Here is a 24570-nt window from a genome sequence, read left to right on the forward strand (position 1 = left end):
CAGAAAGTGCCTAATATACATGTCTAGAGGCCAATCTGGTGGGCACAAATTCTCAATTGAGAGTTTCTCTTCTCAGGTATGTTAAGTTGACAACTGAGTCTAGCCATCTCTCTGTACAATCACAGGGACCTGAATCTGATCCCCAGAACTCACATAAAAAGTTACTATGTTCGTATGCACTTTTAATTCCAACCCTGGGGAGAGGAGAGACAGGCAGGTCTCTTGAGTTCCCTGTTCATTCAACCTGTCTTAAAGAAATTGTGGACAAATCCTGAGGAATGGTACCCTAGATTGACAAGTACACAAGGTGTACTTGTGTCTTCATAAACATGTGCTTACACACACACACACACACACACACACACACACACACGACTAAACAGTCATGATTCAGTTATCTTGTCAGCATCTTTTTACAGTGCTGAACTTGCCTTACTTTGAAGATCAGAACTCTTCCCTGTGTGGTGAAAGAGTTTCTGGGTCCTTCTGATGCCACTGAGAGAAGGAACTGGGGAGCCGAGGGCATGAACCCATGGCAGCACACTGTGGGTACTGCTCACAGCCAGTCTGTGGGATGCACAGAATGCTGCTCCAAGTGCTTTCCATGAATTACTCCCTTTAGTCTTAACAAATCTCTGAGTACATAATTTAATTCCAATTATACAGAGACCTGAGGTTTGGGGAACTAATCTGTTCAAGGGTACAGCTAGTCAGTGACATAAAGAACCAAGGCTTGTATCTTCTGCATGTAGAACAATATTGTGAATGTCACATCATAGGTACAGCCATGTACCTATAGTATACATAGGTATACATTAAAAACCTCTTATTTAGGACAGCAAGATGACTCTTACAGTAAAGGCCTAATGACCCGAGTTAAATCCCTGGGTCCTGAATGGCGGAGAGGGAACCAACAAGTAGTTCTTTAACCTCCATTCACATGTGCCTGTACTCATATGTAAACACACACAATAAATAAATACACATTAGAAATCTTTCTGTAATCTTTTATGCAGAGAGCCTGGGGAACTTTTACAATGTCATCAGTAGTTAGAGCGTTTTCTCTGTGCCCCACACCACAAGTTCTGTTCTGCTGGAGCTGTTAATACTTAGCAGAAATGCCTGAGCATGGTTCTGAGCTTCATAATCCTGACTCCTCTGACTTGCCTATCTGTCCTCAGTGTGTTGTCTGAGGCTGCTTGTTTGTTCCCAGCCACCCAGACTAAAAATAGTCACACTGAAAATATATTAATTGCAACACTGCTTGGCCAATGACTCTAGTGTATTCCTAGTAACTCTTACATCTTAAATGAACCCATTTCTAGTAATCTGTGTATTGCCACATGGTTGTGGCCTACTGGTAAGGCTCTGTCCAGCATCCAGCCTCTCTTTGACTCCACCTACTCTCTCCTCCTCTGTCTGCTTGGAATTCCCACCTCGCCCAATTCTGTGCTGCAATAGGCCCAAAGCCATGTCTTTATTAACCAATGGTATTCATAGTATACAGAGGGGAATCCCACATCACCTCCCCTTTTCTGTTTAAATAAAAAAGAAGGTTTTATCTTTAATATAGTAAAATTTCATATAACAAAACAGGTGTCATGCAAGAATTATAGTTATAATATTTATATTTACTTTATTTTTATTGTAACTAAGGAAAACTGTATTATTATTATATACTCTTCAACTCCATTAAAGACTCCAGAAGGATATAATACTATCTAAGTAAACAGGAATTGTATTGTAAGCAACTTCCAAAACTCTAGAATTGACAGAGACATCTCACTACCTGGACAGTCACCCAAGTTCTTCTGTACCATTGGGGCATCCATCTTCAGCCTTTAGGCCCATAGTACCCAGCAGACTTTTTCACTAAGTAGGAAATTTTAAAGACAGTTCCGCCTATATTGGCAGTTTGTCAGTCACTTTCTTCTGTGTTCTGCAGAAAGTCTGGCAGACTCTTTTATGAAGCAGGAACCCCGAAGATTCATCTCACATTTAGACAAGTTCAACAGTCATTTCTCTGCGGGTTCTGCATGTCCAGTTCATCAAGCCATCCAGGCAAGAGCAGTTTCTTGCCCAATAGCTAACAAACTCCATAAGTAGGCTCTTCAATGCTCATCTTCCTCTTGAAGTAATTGGTGCTGCCAGGAGCAGATGTGTCTCATTGTCATGAAAAGTCCTAAGTTCTTAAACATTTTAAATGGTCATATTCTGAAAGTCTTTAAAAGGTTTAAAGAATGCCTATCCATCTGAAATACATCTCTGTCCATCTAGAAAATCTAACATGACTACAAGTTTGACTATTATAGATGATTATCTATTAACCTATATTCCTTAATTATACATTACAGTTTTAAATGAGCTGGACAAACACAATACCTTCATCAAGATCAGAAATACATATTCACACATATACATTTGCCAGAGCACTGTGATGGTTGACGATGCGTGTGTGGTAGTGGAAGGTGCTTCAGATTTTACTGCTATGAACTTGATGTAGGGCCTTAGACTCTGTGATTTTGTGGAGTCTTTTGTTGGTGTGTGTGTGTGTGTGTGTGTTTGTAAGGTATGCTACCATATTAGGAATAAATGCCCTTCATTATTATATTAACTTCATTCACTATACTAACTTCATTACCAAGTACATTGGCCACCAGATGATAACACTGAATTTATGAATAAATTCATAAAGCTTTTTGCTTTTTGATTATTTACCAATGAGCATAATAAGGACATTTATTTAAACAATATGTAACAGATTATAAACAGGAGTGAAGAAGACAGGATTGGCTAGTTCAACTCTATGCCTAATATTGGAATCAAGACTGGCTCTGGGCCACAGATGTAAAGCTTGAGTTCTGGCAGGTGCTGCCACCACACAGACTTTAGTCACAAAGGATGTTGTCCCACCAAAGGAAAGTGCTGCCACGCCAGAGAACCCCCGCACATGTCAGGGGGGCTGTGGGATGACAGCAGAGGAGGGAGGAAGGCCCACTCTCACGGTCTGGTTTCCCTTTGTTCGGAGAAGAGAGGATTTAGTCGAGGGAACCTCAAACTTGCTACGTATGCTCACATACATAGCAAGGACTTGAGTGACAAGTAGAACACACTTGGACTTGATGCAGGAAGGCGTCTACAGCATTCTAGAGGTGCTGGGAAGCACAATAAGCCTCATGGTACAGCCATGCTCACTAGGCACTGAGGTTGTTTTGAAATCCAGTCCTGGTCTTGGTCCTTTTGAACTCTACATGGGCAAGGTTAGGTTATTCAGTTCACTGTGAAGATAGTGTTTATTAAAATGTCTTCACTGGTGAACATGGTAGAGATGTCTGCAATTCCAGCTCTCACTCAGGAGTCTGAGGCAAGAAGACTGAATCTTGAGACAGGCAGTTAGATAACACAACCCTGTCTCCAGCAAGCAAACAAACACAATCCCAAATTACAATTTTATTTTGTATTTGGATACTTTTCTTTTCTCAATCTCAAAGGCCAGCATGAAAAGATTTTTTTTTAATTGACTGTTTTCTGGAAAATTGCACAGAATGAGTTACATCATGAGTCCCATCCTTTGACCACTGTTTAAACAATCCTCACCACTTGTCTGAATTCTACCATTAGTCTCTGATGGAAGATGACAGTATCTTTCTGTGTCTTCAAGAAACTCTTAGCAATATTCAAATACTTCTGAGAGGAGGACTCCACCCTTAAATTTGGATTTTTTAAAAAAAGGCAGCATTAATTTTGTACATCCCTGTCCCCCTCCCTGTCCCAGTGTTAATTACCATCTATTGATGTGGCTGAACTATGAGGAATTCTAAGACTGGGCTGGCGTGGGCCACAGGATTAGTTAGTGAAGTCTGCATGGGGTGGCAGTCTGGCATTTTCATTCAGGGAATTAGCACTGGTCTAACAGTTCCCTTTCTGTAGACCCAGGAGGTTTAGAATAAGATCTTAAGGGAACGCTGCTGAGGATGTACGGCAGGAGAGCTAGCTAGCTTGGAGTGGTGCTGCAGATCTATAATCCCAGAAATTGGGAGACTGGGGGAGAAGACCATGTTTTCAGAAACAGCCTGTGATACATAGTCAAAACCTGTCTCAAAACCCAAACCCGAAGCCAACCAACCAATCAAATATAAAGAATGGAGAGAATGAACATTAAGAATATTCAGAAGGCACCCCAAAGCATGATGACAACTGATCAACAGTAACTTTCTGTTGTTAACCAAGGTTTTCTCTTCCACAGGATCTTTCATAGTCTTAAGCTCGTGCAACCCAAGTCTAAATGATAACCAATTTGGTTTTGTTTTTAGGAAAATATCTCTGTCTACTTTGTCACACACATACACACACACACACACACACACACACACACACACACGGACAGGTTCCTCTTCAGAAAGGCAGAAAAGGGAACATGTGGGTAGCAGAATCAATTGATGGACTATATATATGCCTTTGGAATTCTCTTTTTCTTTTCCTTTTATTTAACATAGATTTTTTTTTTCTCAGAATATATCCTGGTTACGGTTTCCCCTTACTCTACCCCTCTCAATTTCTCCCAACCTCTCCTTCCGTCCAGACCCAGCTCCTTTCTGTCTCTCGTTAGAAAAAAATAAAAGACTTCTAAAGGATAATAATTTAATATAATACGATAAATCAAAAACTAACCTAAAAGAATATGACAAAACAAACAAAAGAAACGGAAGGAAAAAAACTCAAGAAAATGCACAAGAAACAGACCCACTACTTCACACACCTAGGAATTACGTAACAACACTAAACTAGAAGCCATGATGTATTCAAAGGACCTGTAGGGTATAAAGAGAGACAATGTATACAAATAAAATTAAAAAAAAATAAGATAAAAATTTTAAAAGGTTTTAATACAACATTATGAAACAAGGCCTACCCTCCCCCAAAGGTGCCACCGAATTAGTTTCTGTTGGTGTCTACTGCTGGGCATGCAGTCTACCCGTAAGAGTAGTTTGTTTCGCTGTGGGGCTGCCTTGGAGAAAACTGAATTTTCATCTGCAGGTGGGTCACATTTTGTAAATGAAGAAACTGAGGGAAGGAAAGGCAATCTCCTCTCTCTGACATTCTGATGTCCACATGACCCCACACTTTCTCTTTACTGATCAAGTCCCCCATTCCTTTGCCCTGGACCTAAGAACTAGACGAACAGCAAACAGGCAGCAATAGGAGGTAAGACAGTGCAACCCTTGGCTGTGTAGGCTCTCAAGGTAGATGGACCTGAAGTGTTGCCTGTGAGCCCACCAGCATGTGATAGGAATCAGTCTTAATATCCCTTCCAGACAATGAGAGTATGATTGCAAGAGAGAAAGCCGTGTGGTAGTCCGGGCTGACAACCAGCGCTCGCCGAGAGGTGCCATGCCTTCGTGCTTGCTGGCAGCGCTCCTCCCTTCAGAGTCCTGGAAGCGCGCCCAGCATCGACACCTGAGTTCTGACCACTTGTCTGACCAGGGGTAGTTTGCTTTCTCTTTGTCTCTTTAGAACTCTGCCCATGTAAACAAGAATTTCAGCGAAAGGAGATTTTGTAGGCCGGCATTTACCAAACCGAGCCGATCAATTTTTATCACAAGGCCTGTGTGTTGTAATCTTGAACAAATTGTAGGTCGACATTATTTGTTTTAAAATCCTGTACTCATTAACGAACGCCAACATTTCTTCATTGCAGAGTTCTTCAACTTTACGAGAATCCAAGGGAGCACTAAGAAAAAAAAATTCACCCGACAAGTTAATGGTTAATTATAAAGGCTTGTAAAGAATAGAAAGTCTTCATTTCTCTCAAATGGTGGAACTTCATCTGAAACGATGGAGGTTATTAAAACTCTATTTCTTATTGCTTTCTTCAGCTCCACTAAATGTGAGCCTCTTCAAACAAGTTTACTACATGCAGGTAGGAAACCCCGTCTCATGCCCGTGTGGCCTGAGTGTAAGGAAGTATTAAGTGACCATGTGTGTAGAAAAGCTTATCTTTCTCAGCGGTCATCCCCGTCTAAAGAGTCACTGGAACTTGCTAGACACGAGCGTGCGGAGCGACTACAGGAAGGAGGCTAGTTCAGTGATGCCACTCACCTGGGACGATCTCACTTCAGCCTTCCTTCCTTGTTCCCATCCTAGATAAGAGAACGCTACACTTGAGCCGATGTTTGGAACTGGCTAAGTGAATTTAAATAGAGTGAAACTGTAAATGACTGCAGACACAGTAATAGAAGCTCCGGTATTTGTACTTATCATTACTAGGCAGTATGATGATCTTTACACATTTTACTTTACACATTTTTTTTTCTCTTTTGCATGTATGTGTGTATGCACGTGCATGTGTGGAGTGTGGTGTGTTCCTGTCCATATGTTTTTATGGACATATGTGCAAGTGTATGTAGTGGCTGGAAGCTGACATCAGGCATCCTTCTCAGTTGCTCCTCAACCCTTATTGTTTTTAAACAGGATCTCTCACTGAACTTGCAGCTCACTGATTGGCTAGACCATCTGACCAGTGAGCTCCAGGGATCCTCCTTCCCTACCACCTCCAACAATGCATGCCACCGTCCCAGGTGCAAGCCACCGTCCCAGGCTTTTGAAGTAGGTTCTTGGGATCTGAACTCACATCTGTAATGATATTTCATTATAGCTGGACAACAAGCACTCTCCTGGCTGGGCCATCTTCCCAGCCCCTCATTTAATCTTAATACCCACCCAAAACACTAAAATATATTTCATACATAAATGCTAAGAAGTTATTTCCTTTCTACTTCCGTGAATAGAAGTTGAAATCTGAAGAGCTTTCTCTAAAGCCTTTATTGTGTGCGGCAATAGTCATTGCTAATGATTGTTTACTTAACCAAAAGTTGCTTAGTTCCTCAGAGACCGTTAGTGTAAGAAGGAAGACACAGCTCCGTTGAGATGCACGTGTGTATGATGAGTGGGTGCTGAGAATGGAGGTGATGAGCAATCCAAAGTGTGGGAGATGCTTTCTTCGCTAAATCAAGACCCACAGACTGTTAATGTTTGGGATTTTATTCCCAAGTGCTGACGTTTACTTTTGAATAGCTTTTAATGAAAGAATAGAAGAGTTTAACCAAGTCACTAAGTTTAAAGAATCCAGGGCATTGCGTGTTTGTGTGCATATATAGAGCAGAGTACAATCTTGTGTGTTCTTCAGATGCCACCCATCTTGAGTTTCAATTTTTTTTTTATTTTTTGAGAGTATGATACAATCACACCATTTCCTGATTCCATTTCTTTTCTCCACACTCTCTCAAGTGATTCCACTCACTCTCCTTCATTTGTGGCTTCTTTTTCTTTAATTGTGTGTGTGTGTGTGTGTGTGTGTGTAACTATACTGCTCAGTCAGTATAATGTTATGTCTATGTCCTTAGAGCTGACCACATGGCACTGGATAACCAATTAGTGTGCTCTTCCTTGGGGACGACTATCTCTCCCGCTGCTCTCAGCATTCCTTTATCTAAGGTTGTGCCCTTGTGAGCTTCCCTCCTCTCATGTTAAAATGTCTTTTGGTGTTGTTTTGTTTTATTTGGTTTTTGATTGGCTTGGAGCTTGCCAAATAGGGTAGGCCAGCTGTTTGTGAGCCCCAGGGATCCACTTGCACCCACCTCGCCAGCGGGATTACCAGCTTGCACCACCATGCCTAGCTCTTTTTTTTTTTTACTTTTTTTTTAATTTATTTTTTTATTCTTTTTTAATTAAAATTTCCAGCTGCTCCCCGTTTCCCATTTCCCTCCCCCTCCTCCCACATATTTCCCCTCCCCCCGCTCCCCTCCCCCTATCCCCACTCCTCCCCCAGCCTAGCTCTTTTTTAAAAGTGAATTTGGGGAACTGAACTCAGGTTTTTGTGCTGAGACAGCAAAAACTTTACCAACTGAACTATTTCCCCAGGCCCTAATTCAGAACTACAATTCAACTACATGTGATTTACTTATAACCAGTGACAGAGTTCAGCTGTATTTGAATATTTAAAAAAATCACTCACAGGAAACAGTTTAAATTCAAAGGAAGATATATACTGGTAAATTGTTCTTATGATTACAGCCAATGAAAATAAATCTAGAAATTTGTGGACAGATAATGAGATTGTCGAACTTAAAGTGGGTTTTCAATCTGGGAAGTTTCCTGTTACACAGTTGTCTTAGTCCATCTGAGCCACTTTACCAAAAATGCCACAAGGCGGGAGAATTATAAATATAGAAGTTTAGTTCACCCAGTACCTAAGGCTCAAGAGTCTAAGACCAATTGCTAACACCAGTATCTGTTGAAGGCTCTCATATTTGGTACTTTGTACATAACTGCTTTCTGGCCCATGATGTCTTCTTGCCATGCTTGCATGTGGTAAGAAGGATGAATGACTCCCCTGGGCCTCTTTTTTAAGGACACTAATTCCATGGATGAAGGTTCCACCCTTACGACTCTTACAAGTTCTTACCTCAGGTTCAGATTTCAACACAGAAAGTCAGGGGGCATAAACGCATTCAAACCACAGCAGCAAACAAGACCTTTTTTCCAGCCAGGCAGCATATTAACCGCCGGGATCACCTGGAGGAAAACCTAAGAGATGCGTGAGTTTGATTATCATTATCAATATCCTTTAGTTTGAAATTTGAATCGAAGTCCTTTTGGGGAGAATAGGGTGAGACAACAAAGAAAGAAGGGGCAAAGTCGTTGTATATTCAACACACAGATCTTATGTTTCAGTGCCATCATTATGGTTGCTCAGTTTCTTCAGGATGCAGCTTATGCCAAGGTCCAAACCATAGCTGAAGAGTTGCTGGATCGTGCTGAAATATGTAAGAGTCTCAGACCACACGAGTCACCTGCAGAGTGCGCTCACCAGTTGGTAGGTGGATCACATTGCTTTCTTCTTATGGTTTTCGCTAGATGGTAAACAAAAGATGTTGCTATAAACAGGACTGCTTGAATAGTTAGACAGGACATTGCAAAGCAAGAGTATGTGTATGAATCACACCCTAGATATAATCTTTGTAGACTTGTAAAGCTACGTTTAATCATTTCTCTCTGGGAACCCAGGTTCTGAGGGCCAAGCACTCGAGGGAATGAGTCACAGCCCTGACGATCAGTAAGCTTATTTATGTGAACTGCTCTGCCCAAGTCACCAGGAGGCTGGCATCTGACATCTTCATATAAAGAACTTTGGAAAACTGAACTAAAATTAAAATTCATTAAAAAGAATTTCCTTAAGAATACGAAAAAGAGACAAATACTTTTAAAGATCCCTTTCTCAGTTAGAAAAAAATGGACATCATCGTTTCGTTATAAAACTGTCTTGTGACCTGCAATTCCAATAAAATAGGAATTTCCTAAAGAAAATTTTTAGTTTTAAAATTATATATACATATATAATACACAAATATGCATATATATAATGTTTATACCGTGTGTGTGTGTGACACACAGGTCAAAGGACAACTTTCAGGAGTCATTTCTCTCCTTTGATTCTGTGGGTCCCAGGGATTGAACTCAGGTCATCAGACTCGGTGGCAAGTGCCTTCAACCACTGAGTCATTCCGTATCCCCTCCCTGAGTTTTAGGATCAGTTATTTTCACACTAAATAATGGACATATAAGTAAGGAGTAACGTTTTTTCTTGATTTGTAGAGTTTCCTGCTTTATCTCTCGGGACTAACGCCTGTGCATAGTGTTTCAGACTGAATGCGAGGGATGACATCAATCTTCACTAGTCCATGTTTTAAATGAAGATTCTGCCAGTGGCTACACTCATTTTAGAGCAATCCCTTCTTTATTTCTGCCTCAAAAGATGGCTTTTTTTTTTGTATTTATTCCTCAAATATGGAACGTGCATGCCAAATGAGGTTTACCAAACGCCAAACATTTCCTGCCACATAAAAACATTTAAAAACATTGAAATGATTACATTTCCCATTGGGAAGGTGACAACAAACTCACACTGACTCAGAGTTCAGTTCTTAAAATATGTTTCCATGGAAACAAAACTAAAAACGAGTAGGAAAAAAGCAAATTAGTAGCATTTTTTTTTTTTTTGGTGGAGAGTTCTCCTTAAGAATATCTTGTCTTGGAAATTCTGAATTATATCTAATTATTTCTCAAAAGCCTGTCAATTGCTTGAGAATGAAGCAACTTCTTGGGAAAGGAAGAAATGGTAAATTCTCTCTGGTCAACACTAGCATATGTGGATTTAGATTTAAAAACCTAGAAGGGGTTCAACATGTGGTTCAGTAAAGGCACTTGCTGCTAATTCAGACAGCTCGAGTTTGATACCAGCAACCCAGAAGGTGCAAGGAGAAAATGGGCCCCCTTAAGTGTCCTCTGACCTCTCTACCTGCTCCAAGGCACACATCCCCTCACCATATATAACAGATAAATGTATGTGAGAAAATTAATACCTAGAAGATTTTTCCTTAAAAAGTATGCCTGGGGGCTGGCATGGTAGCTCAGTTGATGAAATGCGTGTTCTACCCGTGTGAAGACCTGAGTGCACGTTCCAGTATCTGTGTCAAGCCAGGCACAGCCGTCCATTTCCTCAGTACCGACAGTGGAGTCCCGAGACAAGCGATTCCCAGAGCTGGCTGATCTGTCAGCATAGCTGTAGGTTTATTGAAAGACCTTGTTTTAGAGTTAAGATGGAGAGTGAGAAAGACCTAGCATTGGTCTCTGCCTCTTCACATACGTGTGCACACATGCACACACTTACACATGTAAGAATACACATGTACACACAAAATGAAATAACTAAAATTAAATCTGTGTCCCGAGATTATTGGATTCAAAGTCAGCATTGTGCATCCAGTTTAATTTTCCCATAGTAGGGAATGTCGGTCTCCTACTCTTTTCTTGCACATCTCCCTTTCCTCCTACAGATGGGTACCTTCCTCACCCATATTTGCAACGACCAAGGGCTGGTGGGCAAGCAAGTGTTCAGTGACTGCTGTAAGATGGAAATTACAGCAAGACTCCAGTGCTTCCTGTCCTCTAAGAAAGATGACGCAGACCGCATCTATGTACCCCTGATTCCAAGGCCTGAGCTGACCTGTGAGAAAGATGAGGGGACTCACGTGTCACTGAAGACAAGGTAAACCACTACTCTTTGTCATGGCCTCATCAGAAGAATATTTTCCAAATTTTAAGACAGACTCTTTTTGCACATAAAATTCTCTAAAAACTGATGCTTTATTATAAGGAATTGAAATGTAAATGAGTTATGATACATCTTTTTTCTTCTAAGGAGAATGTGGTCAATTAGCATCCTGTTGGAACAATAGGGCCTGGGAATCTGCTGTGGAAGATTAGCAATGACTCGGCCCTATAAAGTGCTCACTTCCTTGATTAGGAAGACCAGGAGCTGGGTGGGAAATGAACGCTAGCACTAAACAAATGTGGGCACTAAAACAGCTTGTAACACTGAGGAAGGTCACAAAGAGGGCTTGTGTCTGCCTACAAGCAGCCAGCCTGACTAGACAAGAGGAAAGACAAGGCTCTGGGAAGATAGCAATGCCACTGTTGATAGCTCTAGCTGACTCCCACGAGGCCCACCTGCACCCTGTGAGGAACACGAAACAAGGAAGGAAGGCAGCCTTGTCCCTTCCCCTGATGAATGTCTCAGCAGCGTGAATAGTTGCACTGCGTACATGTGTTGCATGTAAAGCAGCAGGCTATTGCAGATAACACTGGAGGTAAGAACGGCCTCTAAGCAGACCTGTTCCAAAAAGGAGACCATCCCAGACCACCTCAGGGATGACCAGGGGCAGAGAAATGGTAGACTAATATCTAAGTCCAGATATCAGGGGTGTCTTTTACCTGTGCTGCTTGGCCTGGGCCACCCTGTCCTGTGGAGGTGAGCTTGTGCTTCTTCTTCTTTACCTGCTGACGTAACCTTGCCAGTGCCACCATGTGAATTCATCTTCTTTGGAACCATAAAAATCAAGATGGCTTCAGTGCTTGGCATATGAGGGAATTCAGAAGGCACCATCTATCCTTCTATCTATCTATCTATCTATCTATCTATCTATCTATCTATCTATCTTCTATCTATGTATCTATATATCTTTCTATTTATCTATCTATCATCTATCTATCTATCTATCTATCAATCATCTATCTATCTATCTATCTATCTATCTTCTATCTATGTATCTACCTATCTTTCTATCTATTTATCTATCTATCTATCATCTATCTATCTATCATCTATCTATCCATCCATCTATCATCTATCTATCTATCTATCTATCTATCTATCTATCTATCTATATCTATTCTTCCATGTACAGCAAAAGGTCCAGATGACTAGGTGTCAAAAAGCAGAGAGCCCTGGAGACAGAGGCTAGCAAGAGTGCACTGTCCTAGGGAGAAGCATCAGTAGATACCAGACAGGGCATCTGAGAAGTGTGAGGCAGGTTCTGTCGTTTGAGCCAAGAAACAAGCAATAATTGTAGATTAAACAATTACAATTGAAGGTGAGTCTTCAACTGAAAAATGGACTGTGTAATCCTGGGGCAAGTGATACAGCTAGCACTGTAGCATTACCAAGTTCATAGTCTGGAGTCCTAATCAGCATGGAATTGCATCTTATGAGAGACAGGTGCTAACAAGAAGTCAGGGAAGGGTCAGGAAAGGACGAGAGGAACAAAAGATGGTGGCTCTCATGGAGTGTTGCTGTGTCTACTTGAGTCAGGCACTAACATGAGGGATAATCCTACATCTGACTGATGGACCCAGAGTCTAGGAACTTTGTGGTGATTTGATAATGGATTTTACTCACATCAGTCTAGAGGAGACTAGACAAAATGAGAAGAGGAACTCAAGTTTTTTTAATTTACCCTCACAGGGGCAGAACTGCCCTCAGAGAGTTCTGAAGCTTTTAAAGGATGTATGTGCCCTCATACTCTTAGTTAGAAAGGACTAAAGGATCACATGTCCAGCAAGTTTTAAAATGCCTGGTGTTAAGGGTGAAATATTAGTACAGCAATTCATGTATTAAAATATTGCTATTTACAACAAGCTTCAGCAACCCCAAAGCATCCCACAGCAGATAAAAAGCACAGCAGGTATTCTAAAGGGCACTGCTGTGGACTTGTGTCACCTGGGCTCCGTGCTCCCAAACAGAGCTGAGCTCCTCGCTGCAGTGCCTACTCTCGGAGACCTGCTTCCCAGGACTTCCAGCAATGGCACTTCCCGCTTCAGTTTCCTGTGCTATTTTCCACCCTTCCCCCTGGGCCCATGAAACTGTCAGAGCTTTTCCCAAGGGGCCTCAAGAATGGGCAGATTCAGTATCTGTGGTCATTCCTTATTGAATAGAAAGATACTGTGCACAAGCATGTGCATGTGTGTGTAGGGGGTCAAAGGATACCTTTATGGGGCCGTTTCTCTCCTCCTCCCTTCAATTGTGTTCCAGGTATCAAACTCTGGTCACCAAGGTGCCCACTGAGCCATCTTGTTGAATACTTAGGTTGATTTCTATGACCTTCAACTGGCCTGCTCATTGGGCGAGACAATGGAATCAAAGACCTAGAAGTCTTCCTTTAGCTCTCTCTCCCCTTTAGCACCCTAGTAAATAGTTACCTGTGGTGTAACTGTGACTTTCATCTTGGTTTCCCAACTTACTTCACTACTTGGACATCTGGCAGCTCAGTTTTGCCCAGCTCAGCTCAAATTCCTGTTTAATGAGTAACTGAATCTCACGTGCCTCTGTGTTGGGCTGTACCATTGGGAACACATGTTTATAAAGGAAAGAGGATCGAGAGTGTAGTAAAAGAAAAGTGGCCAAGCTTAGAAGTGAGGCACGGCATTCCAATTAATATTTTATTGACCACAACTCTCAACTTCACTACAGGGGCTGGGAAAGTGGTCTTCCTGAGTACATAGGAAAAGGAAATGGATCTTTGGGAACACACAGGTTTGGTCTATAGTGTTGACTTGTGCTGAGTGCATATCCCTGTGTGTGTGAGTCTGTTCTTGAACAAGTTCTACGGTCTTGTGTGAGGAAACATAATTCCAGGGAATTTAGTAACAAGCGAAAAGTACTACATGACAAGTCTCAAGGCACAATGATACTGACTTTGTTAGTCTAGGAAGGACTTCTGGGTGACCTTGAGAGGCTACTGACCATCATCAATAATTGTCAAGTCAATTCCTGAGCCAGATGAATAAGCCTGCATTACAGCACAACTTGGACAACTGAACTTCCTACATCCCTGTCTCTCGAGGAACATGGGGGGATTTCATTTCTGGTCATGTTTAACCCACCTATTACAGTCACTTCATGGGCACCCAGGGAATGATCCTGCTGGCCTGTTCACAGTGAGTCTTGGAGGATTTTAGGCAAAGCACTACTAAATCTCAATTGCCAGAATTTCCAGAAGTTCCAAAGAGACAAAGTATAAATAAATACTGTTTATGAGAAACGACATTGGTATATGTGCCTGAATTTCAAACCACACAACTTTGCAATTGTAAATTTCAGGTCCAGCTATGAAATTTCTCGAAGGTATCCATTCTTATACGGACCCACTATCTTGACCATGTCTGCTTGCTATGAAACAGCTGTTTGGTTATGTTGTCAAGAAGAAAATAAAACCGAGTGCCTGCAGACAAAGGTAGTGTATATATAACTCAGTTGTCATTTTGGGCTTTGCTATGGAAACTGTAGGTTGTGGACCAGCAGCATAGCATCATCTCACATTGTGTTAGAGATGCAGACTTTTCTCCAGGCCTGGTAAATAGAATTTGTTTCTTAAAAAAGGTATGCAGTTCTAAAATGGGAGAAGCATGACAGACTTGAAAATAAATATGTCAACATTACAACCCAGATTTTGGAGATGTAAAACAATGATTATTATTTTACTACCTTTAACGTTTGTGAATCAGGAATCCAGGAAGTAGATCACCTGGGGGTTTCTGGCTCATGAACTTTCATATAATTGCAGTCAGATAACATGTGGATCTAGGATTCAGGAGGAGCTGGAGCCTCTGGGCATTGGTGCAAGATCTCTTCTCTTCATGTACAATATCAAGCGTGTGCATGTAGTGTTCTTACCTGGGCTAGTCTGAGCTGTTTCACAGCATCCAGTGGCCAGAGGGGTTGCTTATGTGTAGCCAAAGGCTCGGAGAGGATTCTTCAAGTAGACCAAGAAGAGTCTGTATAGCCATTTGTAATCTAGCCTCGCAAATCATTCCTGCCCTGTTCTCCTGTTTGAAGCACCATATGACCTTGTCAGCTGGAAAGGGACTGCACGTAGACTTTGCTTCTCTATGGGATAATGATGATCATGTGAAATCAGGATTCAATTCGATGACAAAATAGCAAGAGCGGTGTAAGTTTCCTACGTGATTTGTGGGCTGTGTTGCTGCGAGGCCAGTTGTTTTGCCTAAACTACTTTGAAAAGTCATTTGCACATTATTTAACAATGTCTGTCCAGATAAGCCTGGAATTCTTTTCTATACCTATGCTGCTTCTCTGTTTAAAAATAGCCCAGTGGTACAGGAGTTGAGTATGAAATCACTTAGTCCTCAGCTGCTCCCATTATCTCCTCCATCAGTTTATCTCAGTTGCTCAGATCCCTCAGTGTATAATTGATTTGGGCCTTAAGATGTAGGGACCTAGGGCTGGAGAGATAAAATATATCCCACTCTCTTGCAGAGGACCCGTTAGGTTCCCAGTAGCTACACTGAATGGGCTCACAAAGGTCTGTAACTCAGCTCTGGGGAACCCTCCTGGATTCCTTGGGTAAATGAACTTATCTATGCACATTCTCACACACAGACACGCCTATACATATCATTACAATTATAAGTAAAACTTAAAACATATGCAGGAACTTGGCTCGGCATGGTGGCATATTGCTTATAATTCCATCATTTGAGAGGTAGATTCAGAAGGATCAGGAGTTCAAGGTCACTCTGGGCTACATTGTGTGTGCAAGGCCAACTGGGTATACAATGAATAATAATGATGACGATGATGACAACGATAATGATGATGATGAAGATAGATAGATAGATAGATAGATAGATAGACAGATAGACAGATACAGAGACTAACTGTATCTTCCTCTATCATAAAGACTAGAGGCAAACATATGCTCTTTTCTCTTGAAAACAAGGATGGAGCTGACTTTAATACATCCTCTCCAGCCTGGACCCATGTATTTTTCTTATCACTGTCTTCCCCCGTGAATGATAGCAGCACTGGGCTTCCTGGAGGGCAGGGATATTTTATTTCCAGAGAAACTCCAGAGACTTGTCAATAGTCACAACGGAGCCCTGTGCCTCATATGTTTGTCTTTGTGGTGAGGTTGATTCACAGAGAACGTTTCTCAGGTTATCAAGTTGTGTGTTTCAGTGTCTCAGCAGCTCGGTGTTGATAGCAGTTCCTTAAATGATGAAGATTGCTGTATTGAACATTATTGCGATTTGATCTTTGTGTGGGTCTATGTATTATAACCAAAGTTAAAAGAAATACCTCCTTGCTGGTTTAGACGCTTTGTGTTACTTGAAATAGAAATTTAAAATATTGAGGAAAAGAAAGAAAGAAATGGTATAATTATATTATAATCTCAAAAATAGAATAATTACTAAAAGCCAAATGCTATTCTCATCTTAAAACTCTTTCAAGAGACTTAATTTTCTTTACAGAGAATTGATTCTGCTCACTAAAAAGCAACCTAAAGCTAACTTTTCTGAAATTGCCAAATTGACCACAGATATTAAAAATCTGCATGAGATCTGTTGTGAAGGAAATACAGTGGCATGTGCACTGGGCACGGTAAGACATCTCTTTATAATTAAAATTCTTTATTAATTAAATTTATTCTTTGAAAATTTCATACATATGCAATGCTTTAATATTTTCTATCAACATCCCATATTAGCCTATAAAAAGTTTAAAATTCTTAAGCAACAGTACAGCAGTAAATAATAAAGCTAGAAAAGTAACGACCTCTTCCTTTTACCAGTAGAATGCCTCCTCTCTCCTTTCTTTCCCCAACCGGTGCACCAATTCTACTCCTTCCCATTGGCCATTTCCCACATTCCTTTAACTTGTTAGGTTTCAGGAACTGGCCTTTAACTAAATTGGGACTATATTCCACTCTCCATCGCTAACTGCATAATGCCTAGAGTTGCATCTGACGTCAGTCGGTGGGAAAGGAAACCTGTCAGTGTGGTGTGGGACACCTAGGACATGAGCAGTAAACAAAGACATATGTTACATCCAAATATAAAGTCCCCAAGTCCCAAGGAAGGAGCGAACTGAGGCTGCCCATGCCTGCTAAGGCCCCAGCCAAGTCCCGAGCCATGATTTTTGGTGGAGTCTGCAAGTCTCACCACAGACGAGAAGACCAGGACAAGCTGAAGCCTCATTTCATGGAAAAACTCAAAAGCCTGTGGGCAAAGACCTCCACCCCCAACCTTTTCTGGTCCCCTCATGCACAATTTAGAAGACACACACTGAAATAAGAGCTAAAGGGGGGGAACAGGAAGATCCCCGAGACTGTCAATCTTCAAGTGCAGGCCCAAGTGACACCTTCCGGTAATCATTGTGACTGTCGGTATTACACTCAGCTTTGCCACTTAGGGACAGCAGCAGCTGTCACTCCCAATTCCTAGAACACTGGCTAATGGTCAGACTCATGAACAACACTTTTTTGCATGTTTTGGGGGTGCTGCCTCTTTGTATTGAACCCAGGGCCTTGTGCCTGTCAGGCAAGTGCTCCCCTTTTGAGCTTCTTCTCTTCGGGTAGACTGACAGATCCTTTCTGACTGAAGAGTGGGTACATTTGGTAGAAAAGTAAAGGGACATATGGCCCTGATAGAACCCAGTTCAGACAAAGCAAAATCTGAGAAGATCCTTTCCTTCACACATAAACAGTCCCCATACCCAGCGAGTGACTGCAGGACCGCTGCTCTTGCAGGATGGACTGCAGCAGGCAAGCCAGAGCAATCTGCACTTACCTAATTTTATTGTCTCATATTCATAAACAAGTTCAAGTAACGGTAAATTGTTCTGGCAACCCTGTCCCAGTTCAGATAGCGATGGAAACAGCTCTGGGGGTTCCTGGTTTGCCAAAGATAGTGTTTATGTGTCCAGAGAGTTTTCATTACTCTTTAGGGAGGTCTGGCGTGTTTGTTTTTAGTCTGGATGGGTTCTGAACATCACATGTAGGCACTATTTGCTTATCTTTGGGTGGCCATTTGATTTTCTATCTTTTGACTTATTTGCCAGTGGATTTTATAAATGAAGTACTTGTCACACAAGTGTGAGGACTAGAACTCACATAAAGCTGGATGTGGTGGTAAGACATCTGTATTCCTCGCGTGCCCACAGTGAGCAGGGAGCTGGAGGCAGGAGAGTTCCCAGAAACTCTCAGGGCATCCCTGCTAACGCAGCAGTGGCTAACAGTGACTAACAAGCCCTGCTTCAACCCAGATAGAAGGCTAGGGCTGATATTCAGGGTTGCCCTCTGACCTTCACATGTGCACCATGGAACCCACGCACCTGCACTCACACGCTCACACTCTATGTACACACAAGCACGCTACATACCCACCAGAAAGACAGAATGAAAACATAGTCCTTAGATCTTACCCACTTTTACAAATCTCATTTTGCTTCATTTTTGGACCTGTGTTATTTATGTGCTTCTATTCGAATTTCCTCATTCAAGCTATTACTATTTCTATATGCCTTATAAAGTTTGGATATTCATTTATGCTCATTTCTAAAGACAAATTTAATTTTCTACCTTTAAAATATTTATTTTTATTTCATGTATGGTTTTCCTCTTATATGTCTGTGTACCATGTATGCTCCAGCTCCCAAGAGGACTAGAAGAGGGTCAGAGTCCCTGGGATTGGAATTTCAATTGATCATGAGCTGCCAAGTGGGTACTAGGAATACAAACCCTGGTCCTGCGCAGAAGAAGCCAGTGTCTTAACCAATGAGACATCTAGCCCTTTAACATTTTCCAGATAGGACTGAGGTCATGTGTTCTGGAAGGATTTGAGCTTGTCTGTTAACCCTGAGGTTGTGGTAGAGACAGAAAATAGCAGAACGCTTCTCCGTGTCTGCTGCTGTGCATCAGTCTAAACGTGTCCCCAGCAAAACCTCATAGCTCGTGGATTCTGTTATTCTAAACTCATCTGCTTACCCAGATGCAAATCAATATTCACAGCACTTCCATGGTTGGTCCCACGCTAACACACGCTTAGAGCAACCAAACATTTGAGCCGCCCAATGCACATACCACACCTTCGCGAGGCCCAATGAGGCACTGTTCTGTATTTGCTTTAACTCTCACAGTATAAATGAATGTTCTTTTTATATGCAGTGCATTTAATGGCAACATTTTTGTTGGTAATTCTGATGCTCAAGGTTATTACAAATACAGCGATGAAATGCTGTGTTAAGCACAAGATGATGCGTCTTACAGAAAACAACGTGCAGGGTAGATGGGTTTCCTCCCTGCTCATGTCAGGCAATCCACTATGCGTTCAATGTTGAGCAAACAACAGCTCGTATTAAATAAGGCACCTCACAAAGAGACAGGCACTAAGCGAGGCTATGTCTCGATTGGATAGCGGTGTGGCCAGAGGCCAGAGAGAGTCCTGCGTCTTTCTCGGAGTGGCGTTGATTCAGTATGCACCAACTCAGTGTTTAGACGGAGTCTTGGCTGTTTATGTTGTCATGGATTTAATGAAATTCCTCTTCAAAACATCTCACTTATTAGCGTTTTCTCATTTAGGGTTATTGAGCTCTTGGTGGTGCTATCGTTTGAAATAAAAACACCATCAATTATGTAATTGTATGCCCCTTTTCTTGTGTGTTTGGTCTTCTTTTTAATTAATTGGCTCTGAAAGGGGATGGTTTAATTTATTGGCCTTCTCCAAAACAAATTCTTGGATTCACTCGCTGGGTTTATGCTTTTAATTATATTGATTTTCCTCTTATTTTTGTCTGTTGCTTCTATCACAGATGTTTTGGTTGACTGCTTGTTGGTATTCTCATTCTTTTAAATGCAATCACGTTCACAGCTATTTATTTTGAACAGTAATTTTTTTTCCCTTCTGGTGCTGAGAATTGACCACAGGGCCTTGCATCCCCTCAGCTGGGGCTACCCCACTGAATTATACTTCCAAATGAGACATTTCTTTTATCTACTGCCTCCCCCCATGCATGCTGTGTTAGTAGATTTCTCTCTTATTAGCTCCTTTCTCCTTCATCTCCGAGGAAAGATCTTTACATTGCACACTGTAGAGCCACCTGTCTACAAGCTCTGTTTATTGTTTACAGCACTTAGTGTGTTTCACCGTGTTGATTCCCAGCTCTGCAGTGACCGAAAGGAGAATGTTTATTCCCAACTTTAATCTGTGATATTGCTATAATGTTATAACGTGATATTCTCATGTCAATCACTAGAAGTCAGTAAGCTTCTCTCAGCTTCTCTCTGACTCCACAGCCCTGAAGGAACAACTGTCTAAGACTGTGGTAACTGCTGCACCACTAATTTTTTAAAGGCTGGTGACTAGTACCAAAACTAACCCTTCAATTTTATCTGACTCTTAGAATACCTACTCTATTCCTGATAATTATTCCATTTTTTAATGTATTTTCTGCAGTCTTACCAGGTATTATTTTATTACTCATTTTGTAGACTAGGAAGTTGAGGTACAAAGAGGCAAGAAAGTTTCCTTAATTTGCAGTCAGAAAGTGGCAATTTAAGGAGTATACTTAGCTCTTAACCACAGCATTATTTCTCTACAATAACAGAATTTTGGTTTTTCAAGACAGGGTCTCTCTGTGTAGCCCTGGCTGTCCTGGAACTCGCTCTGTAGACCAGGCTGGCCTCAAACTCACAGAGATCCTCCTGCTTCTGCCTCCTGAGTGCTGGGATTAAAGGTGTGCACCACCACCTCCTGCTCTGGCTTCCCTCTCCCTCTCCTTTTCTTACTACCTTTTGAAATTCAGTTTCCAGGCAGCCTATGCTCAGCTGTTCTCTATGTCTACATGTGCCTTGGCAGAGCTGGGGAGTAAACCAGCAAAGGATTTCTCTTCCCTTCCTGTCTAGGCCATTTCTGGACGTGAACTGTATTTCCTGCCTGTCTGAAAACCAGGTGGGGCCACTTGCCTGAGTCCTAGCTAAGAGTTATTCCAGTCTTTTGAGGTCCAGCTCACAGCTGTCTCCTGGGTTCCATCCTACAGCGCACTCACTCCTGCTAAAAGCAAAGGCCATGGTGGCCTGGGAACACTTGTTGAAGTGTCTGGATTCCTGTGCCCCACAGCAAAGAACTGTGTCAGGAACACATAGTTAGCAATGGTGATAGAGATCGTTTATTCCAAAAGAGAAGGAACTCCTGAGAATTGGAGCAGGCTAGTGAGCTAAGGGAGAAAGCACCCTCCAGCCCCACTCCCCACCCTGTTGAAATAGGAGCGGAGGCCGCTTCCCGCCACCCAGCTAGCTTTACTGGAAATAATTACACGGAAACTGTATTCTTTTAAATACTGCTTGGCCCATTAGTTTTAGCCTCTTATTGGCTAATTCTCACATCTTTGATTAACTCATTTCTAATAATCTGTGTAGCACCACGAGCTGGTGGCTTACCAGGGAAGATCTTAACCTGTGGCTGTGACCGGTGGGAGAATCATGGCGACTGCCTGACTCGGCTTCTTTCTCCCAGCATTCTGTTCTGTCTACTCTACCTAATTTTCTGTCCTATCAGGCCAAGCAGTTTTATTTATTAGTTAACCAATGAAAGCAACAGATAAGGATACAAGACCCACCTCCATCACCACCCCCTCCCTCCAGTCCCACCCCTAAGGGTCATGACCTTTTCTAGGACATTTCTGCAGCACCATCTTGTCCTCATTTGTATGCCATGAGATTTTTCTCAGCATGCTCTGTTCATTAGATGAAGTCCAGAGGAAGAAGAGCTCTGTATCTGTCTTTCTAGTTTCATTTATGTTAATTTTGATGCTTCAGTTTCTAGCCTCTACTCTCCCACCACTCGCTCATCCCAGTAATGTTTAATGATAAGGCAACACCAGAAGTCACAGGTAGATGGTGACAAAGCTCCTCTTCTTTCCTGGAACTGCCACCTGGAGGAGATTCACCTTTCCTCCCTAACAGGAGGGAGCTATGCCTTGATTGTGCTGAGCCAACAAGAGCATGCTGGCTTCCTAGTTAACCAGCACACACACACATCCTCAGAGTCTCAAATTGACTCCATGATTTGGCTTCTATATGACTCTTAGATTTCCATGTTATTCTTTCCTAGATTTTGTGGGAACCCCTACTGCTCAGGGCAAATCTCCCTGTAAATGTCTTATAGACGCTTGAAGTCATTCTGAACTCTGCACACCCCGAGCACATTCTTTGGTCTCATTCTCCAGCCGCTATCCTCATCTGTTCCCATCCTTGACCACAAGTTTCAGTGAATCCTACTTCCCACTGTCCCAAGTAACCCTACATCCCATCTCCTCATTTCCCTCACTCCCTTTTGTTAAAACAACTTTTCACTTCTACCTATTAGTAGCCCCTAGTGTAGCCAAACCTCAAATAATACTCTCAATGGCTTTCAAATGACCCTCTCCCAACCATGTCATTCTTTCTAACTTCTAAGATTTTATATACCTATAAAAATAAATACTCTAGGATGACTTTGTGTTCACCTGTTTCAAATGAACTTCTGATTGTCTTTAATGACTCGAATCATGCAAGACTATCACTGTGACTTCCATTGTAGACTGTCAATTCCTTTGATTTCTTCTGAAGAATCATACAATTTTCTAAATATGACCACTTTGTGGTTGTTTCGTTTCATTATTGGACTCTTTGAGTAGGTCTCAAGTTCCTAATTCACACATAGAAACAGTTATCTGTGCATTTAAGAAGATACGTAAGTAGAACAGCAACATGGACTACACCAAGTAGCAGGCAGAGGATGATGTGGTTCTGGGACCAATGCTTCCCTGACTGGGATCCCACAATAAGAACAACAATAGAAAGACAATAGAACCCTCTGGTTGTGGTTTTTGGACTAAAAGTGAAACATTAATACAATCTGTCTTCTATCTTTTTAAGATAAGATAGTTGAGACTCTAAGTAAGGTCAAACAGACAAGTATTTCTTTCCAAAATAAGTTAAGATGAATGTCTCCTTGGGCCTTTCTGTTTGCCTGGGGTAGAGCAGTGTATAGTATCAAGTTTTCCTCTGGCATTCTAATTACAATAGATTAAGTTGAAACTAAATCAAATAATAACTGTTCTGTTTGTGTCTCCCAGCACCAGCTTATGAACTACACCTGCTCTAACCAGGCCATCTTGTCCAGCAAGTTTGCTCTTTGTTGTGAACAGCCAGAACCATTCCGTGGGGAATGCATTATCAACCCAAAAAACGATGACAAGCCCAACTTGACATCCCTGGCACTCAGAAAGTTTACTGAAGACCAGTCTGCATGCAAACAATTCAGTGACAGGCAGGACGACTTTCTGCAAGAGTAAGGCAGCTTTTCCGGGGTGCTTACGGATTCAGTTGAGAAATGGTGCAAACATGAAAGAAAATGGGGCCAGTGATGGGCACTATGGCCAGGAGGAGATGCTTTTTGGAGCCTGAAGTTGCCAGTAGTTATTCATCTCCACTCATGATGTCAGTGGGAATGTGGGTTTGGATGGTTGGAAACAATACATGAAAGAGAAGCTAGATGTTCCTTTATTCTCAAACATTGACAACTAGTGTAGGGTTAAAATAAAGAGACTAGCGATAGTCAAGTGTTACAAGCATTGGGATGAGGGACTCGGGGATAAATAAGAGGATCAAATTGGTATTCCTGGCTAATACTTTTATTCTAATTAATTTAATATACACTGTCAAATGCACATACCATTTAAGCATTAAAGAGTTAGGATATTAACATTCAGTGGCTATTCAGAAATAAACGTTAATAATTTTTGCATTACTACAACAACATTGTGCTATTAGAATGCCCCCAGAATCACTTGTGAAGTCACAAGAATTGAGTTTTCCTCAACATTAGATGACTTCACTTATATTTTACAAACTATGCCTGATACTAGCTAATAAAATTAAATACCACTATCTGAACCCACTCATATAAATTCCTAAGCTTGCATTTGGTGTTGAAAAATCAATGGACCTGTGCAGACTAGACCCGGTAGTGAAAGGCACGTGAACTTGTGAGTTGAATCGCTTTGAGATTCAAAAGCTGTGTGTGTGGTGGTTTGATCTCCCAAGCAGTGTGTTCGAATGGTAACCTGAGGCAGTTGACGAGGAAGCACCAAAGATCTCATTTTCATCCTCTAAGTTTTTTGAAAACATTCTAGAATCAGTTTTATTTTCCTTTTTGAAATTATTATAATGCATGTTTCTGCACATGCCGAGGCTAACAATATCAGAGTTCCTTAAGTCGGAATTATAAGCAGTTGGAAGTTCCTGGTCCTCTGGAAGAGCAGTGTGTACACTTAACCATGGAATCATCTCTCCAGCTCCCATTTTATTTCTTTCTGATGACCTAGAAAAGTGT

General features: G+C 41.6%; 1 protein-coding gene across 1 annotated transcript in view; it reads left to right on the forward strand.

Moving 5' to 3' along the window:
* Window positions 1-5835: 5835 nt before the first annotated feature.
* LOC130876384 (alpha-fetoprotein-like) overlaps window positions 5836-24570 on the forward strand; it is a 40014-nt gene continuing 21279 nt past the window's right edge. Inside the window, exons 1-8 of the mRNA XM_057772894.1 lie at window positions 5836-5920; window positions 8546-8597; window positions 8734-8875; window positions 10896-11107; window positions 14498-14630; window positions 15304-15347; window positions 16669-16798; window positions 23312-23526. Coding sequence (XP_057628877.1) covers window positions 5836-5920; window positions 8546-8597; window positions 8734-8875; window positions 10896-11107; window positions 14498-14630; window positions 15304-15347; window positions 16669-16798; window positions 23312-23526 — 1013 coding nt within the window. The remainder of the gene's footprint in view (window positions 5921-8545; window positions 8598-8733; window positions 8876-10895; window positions 11108-14497; window positions 14631-15303; window positions 15348-16668; window positions 16799-23311; window positions 23527-24570) is intronic.

This window comes from Chionomys nivalis, chromosome 6 (assembly GCF_950005125.1).
Source record: "Chionomys nivalis chromosome 6, mChiNiv1.1, whole genome shotgun sequence".
In the NCBI taxonomy this organism is placed as follows: Eukaryota; Metazoa; Chordata; class Mammalia; order Rodentia; family Cricetidae; genus Chionomys; species Chionomys nivalis.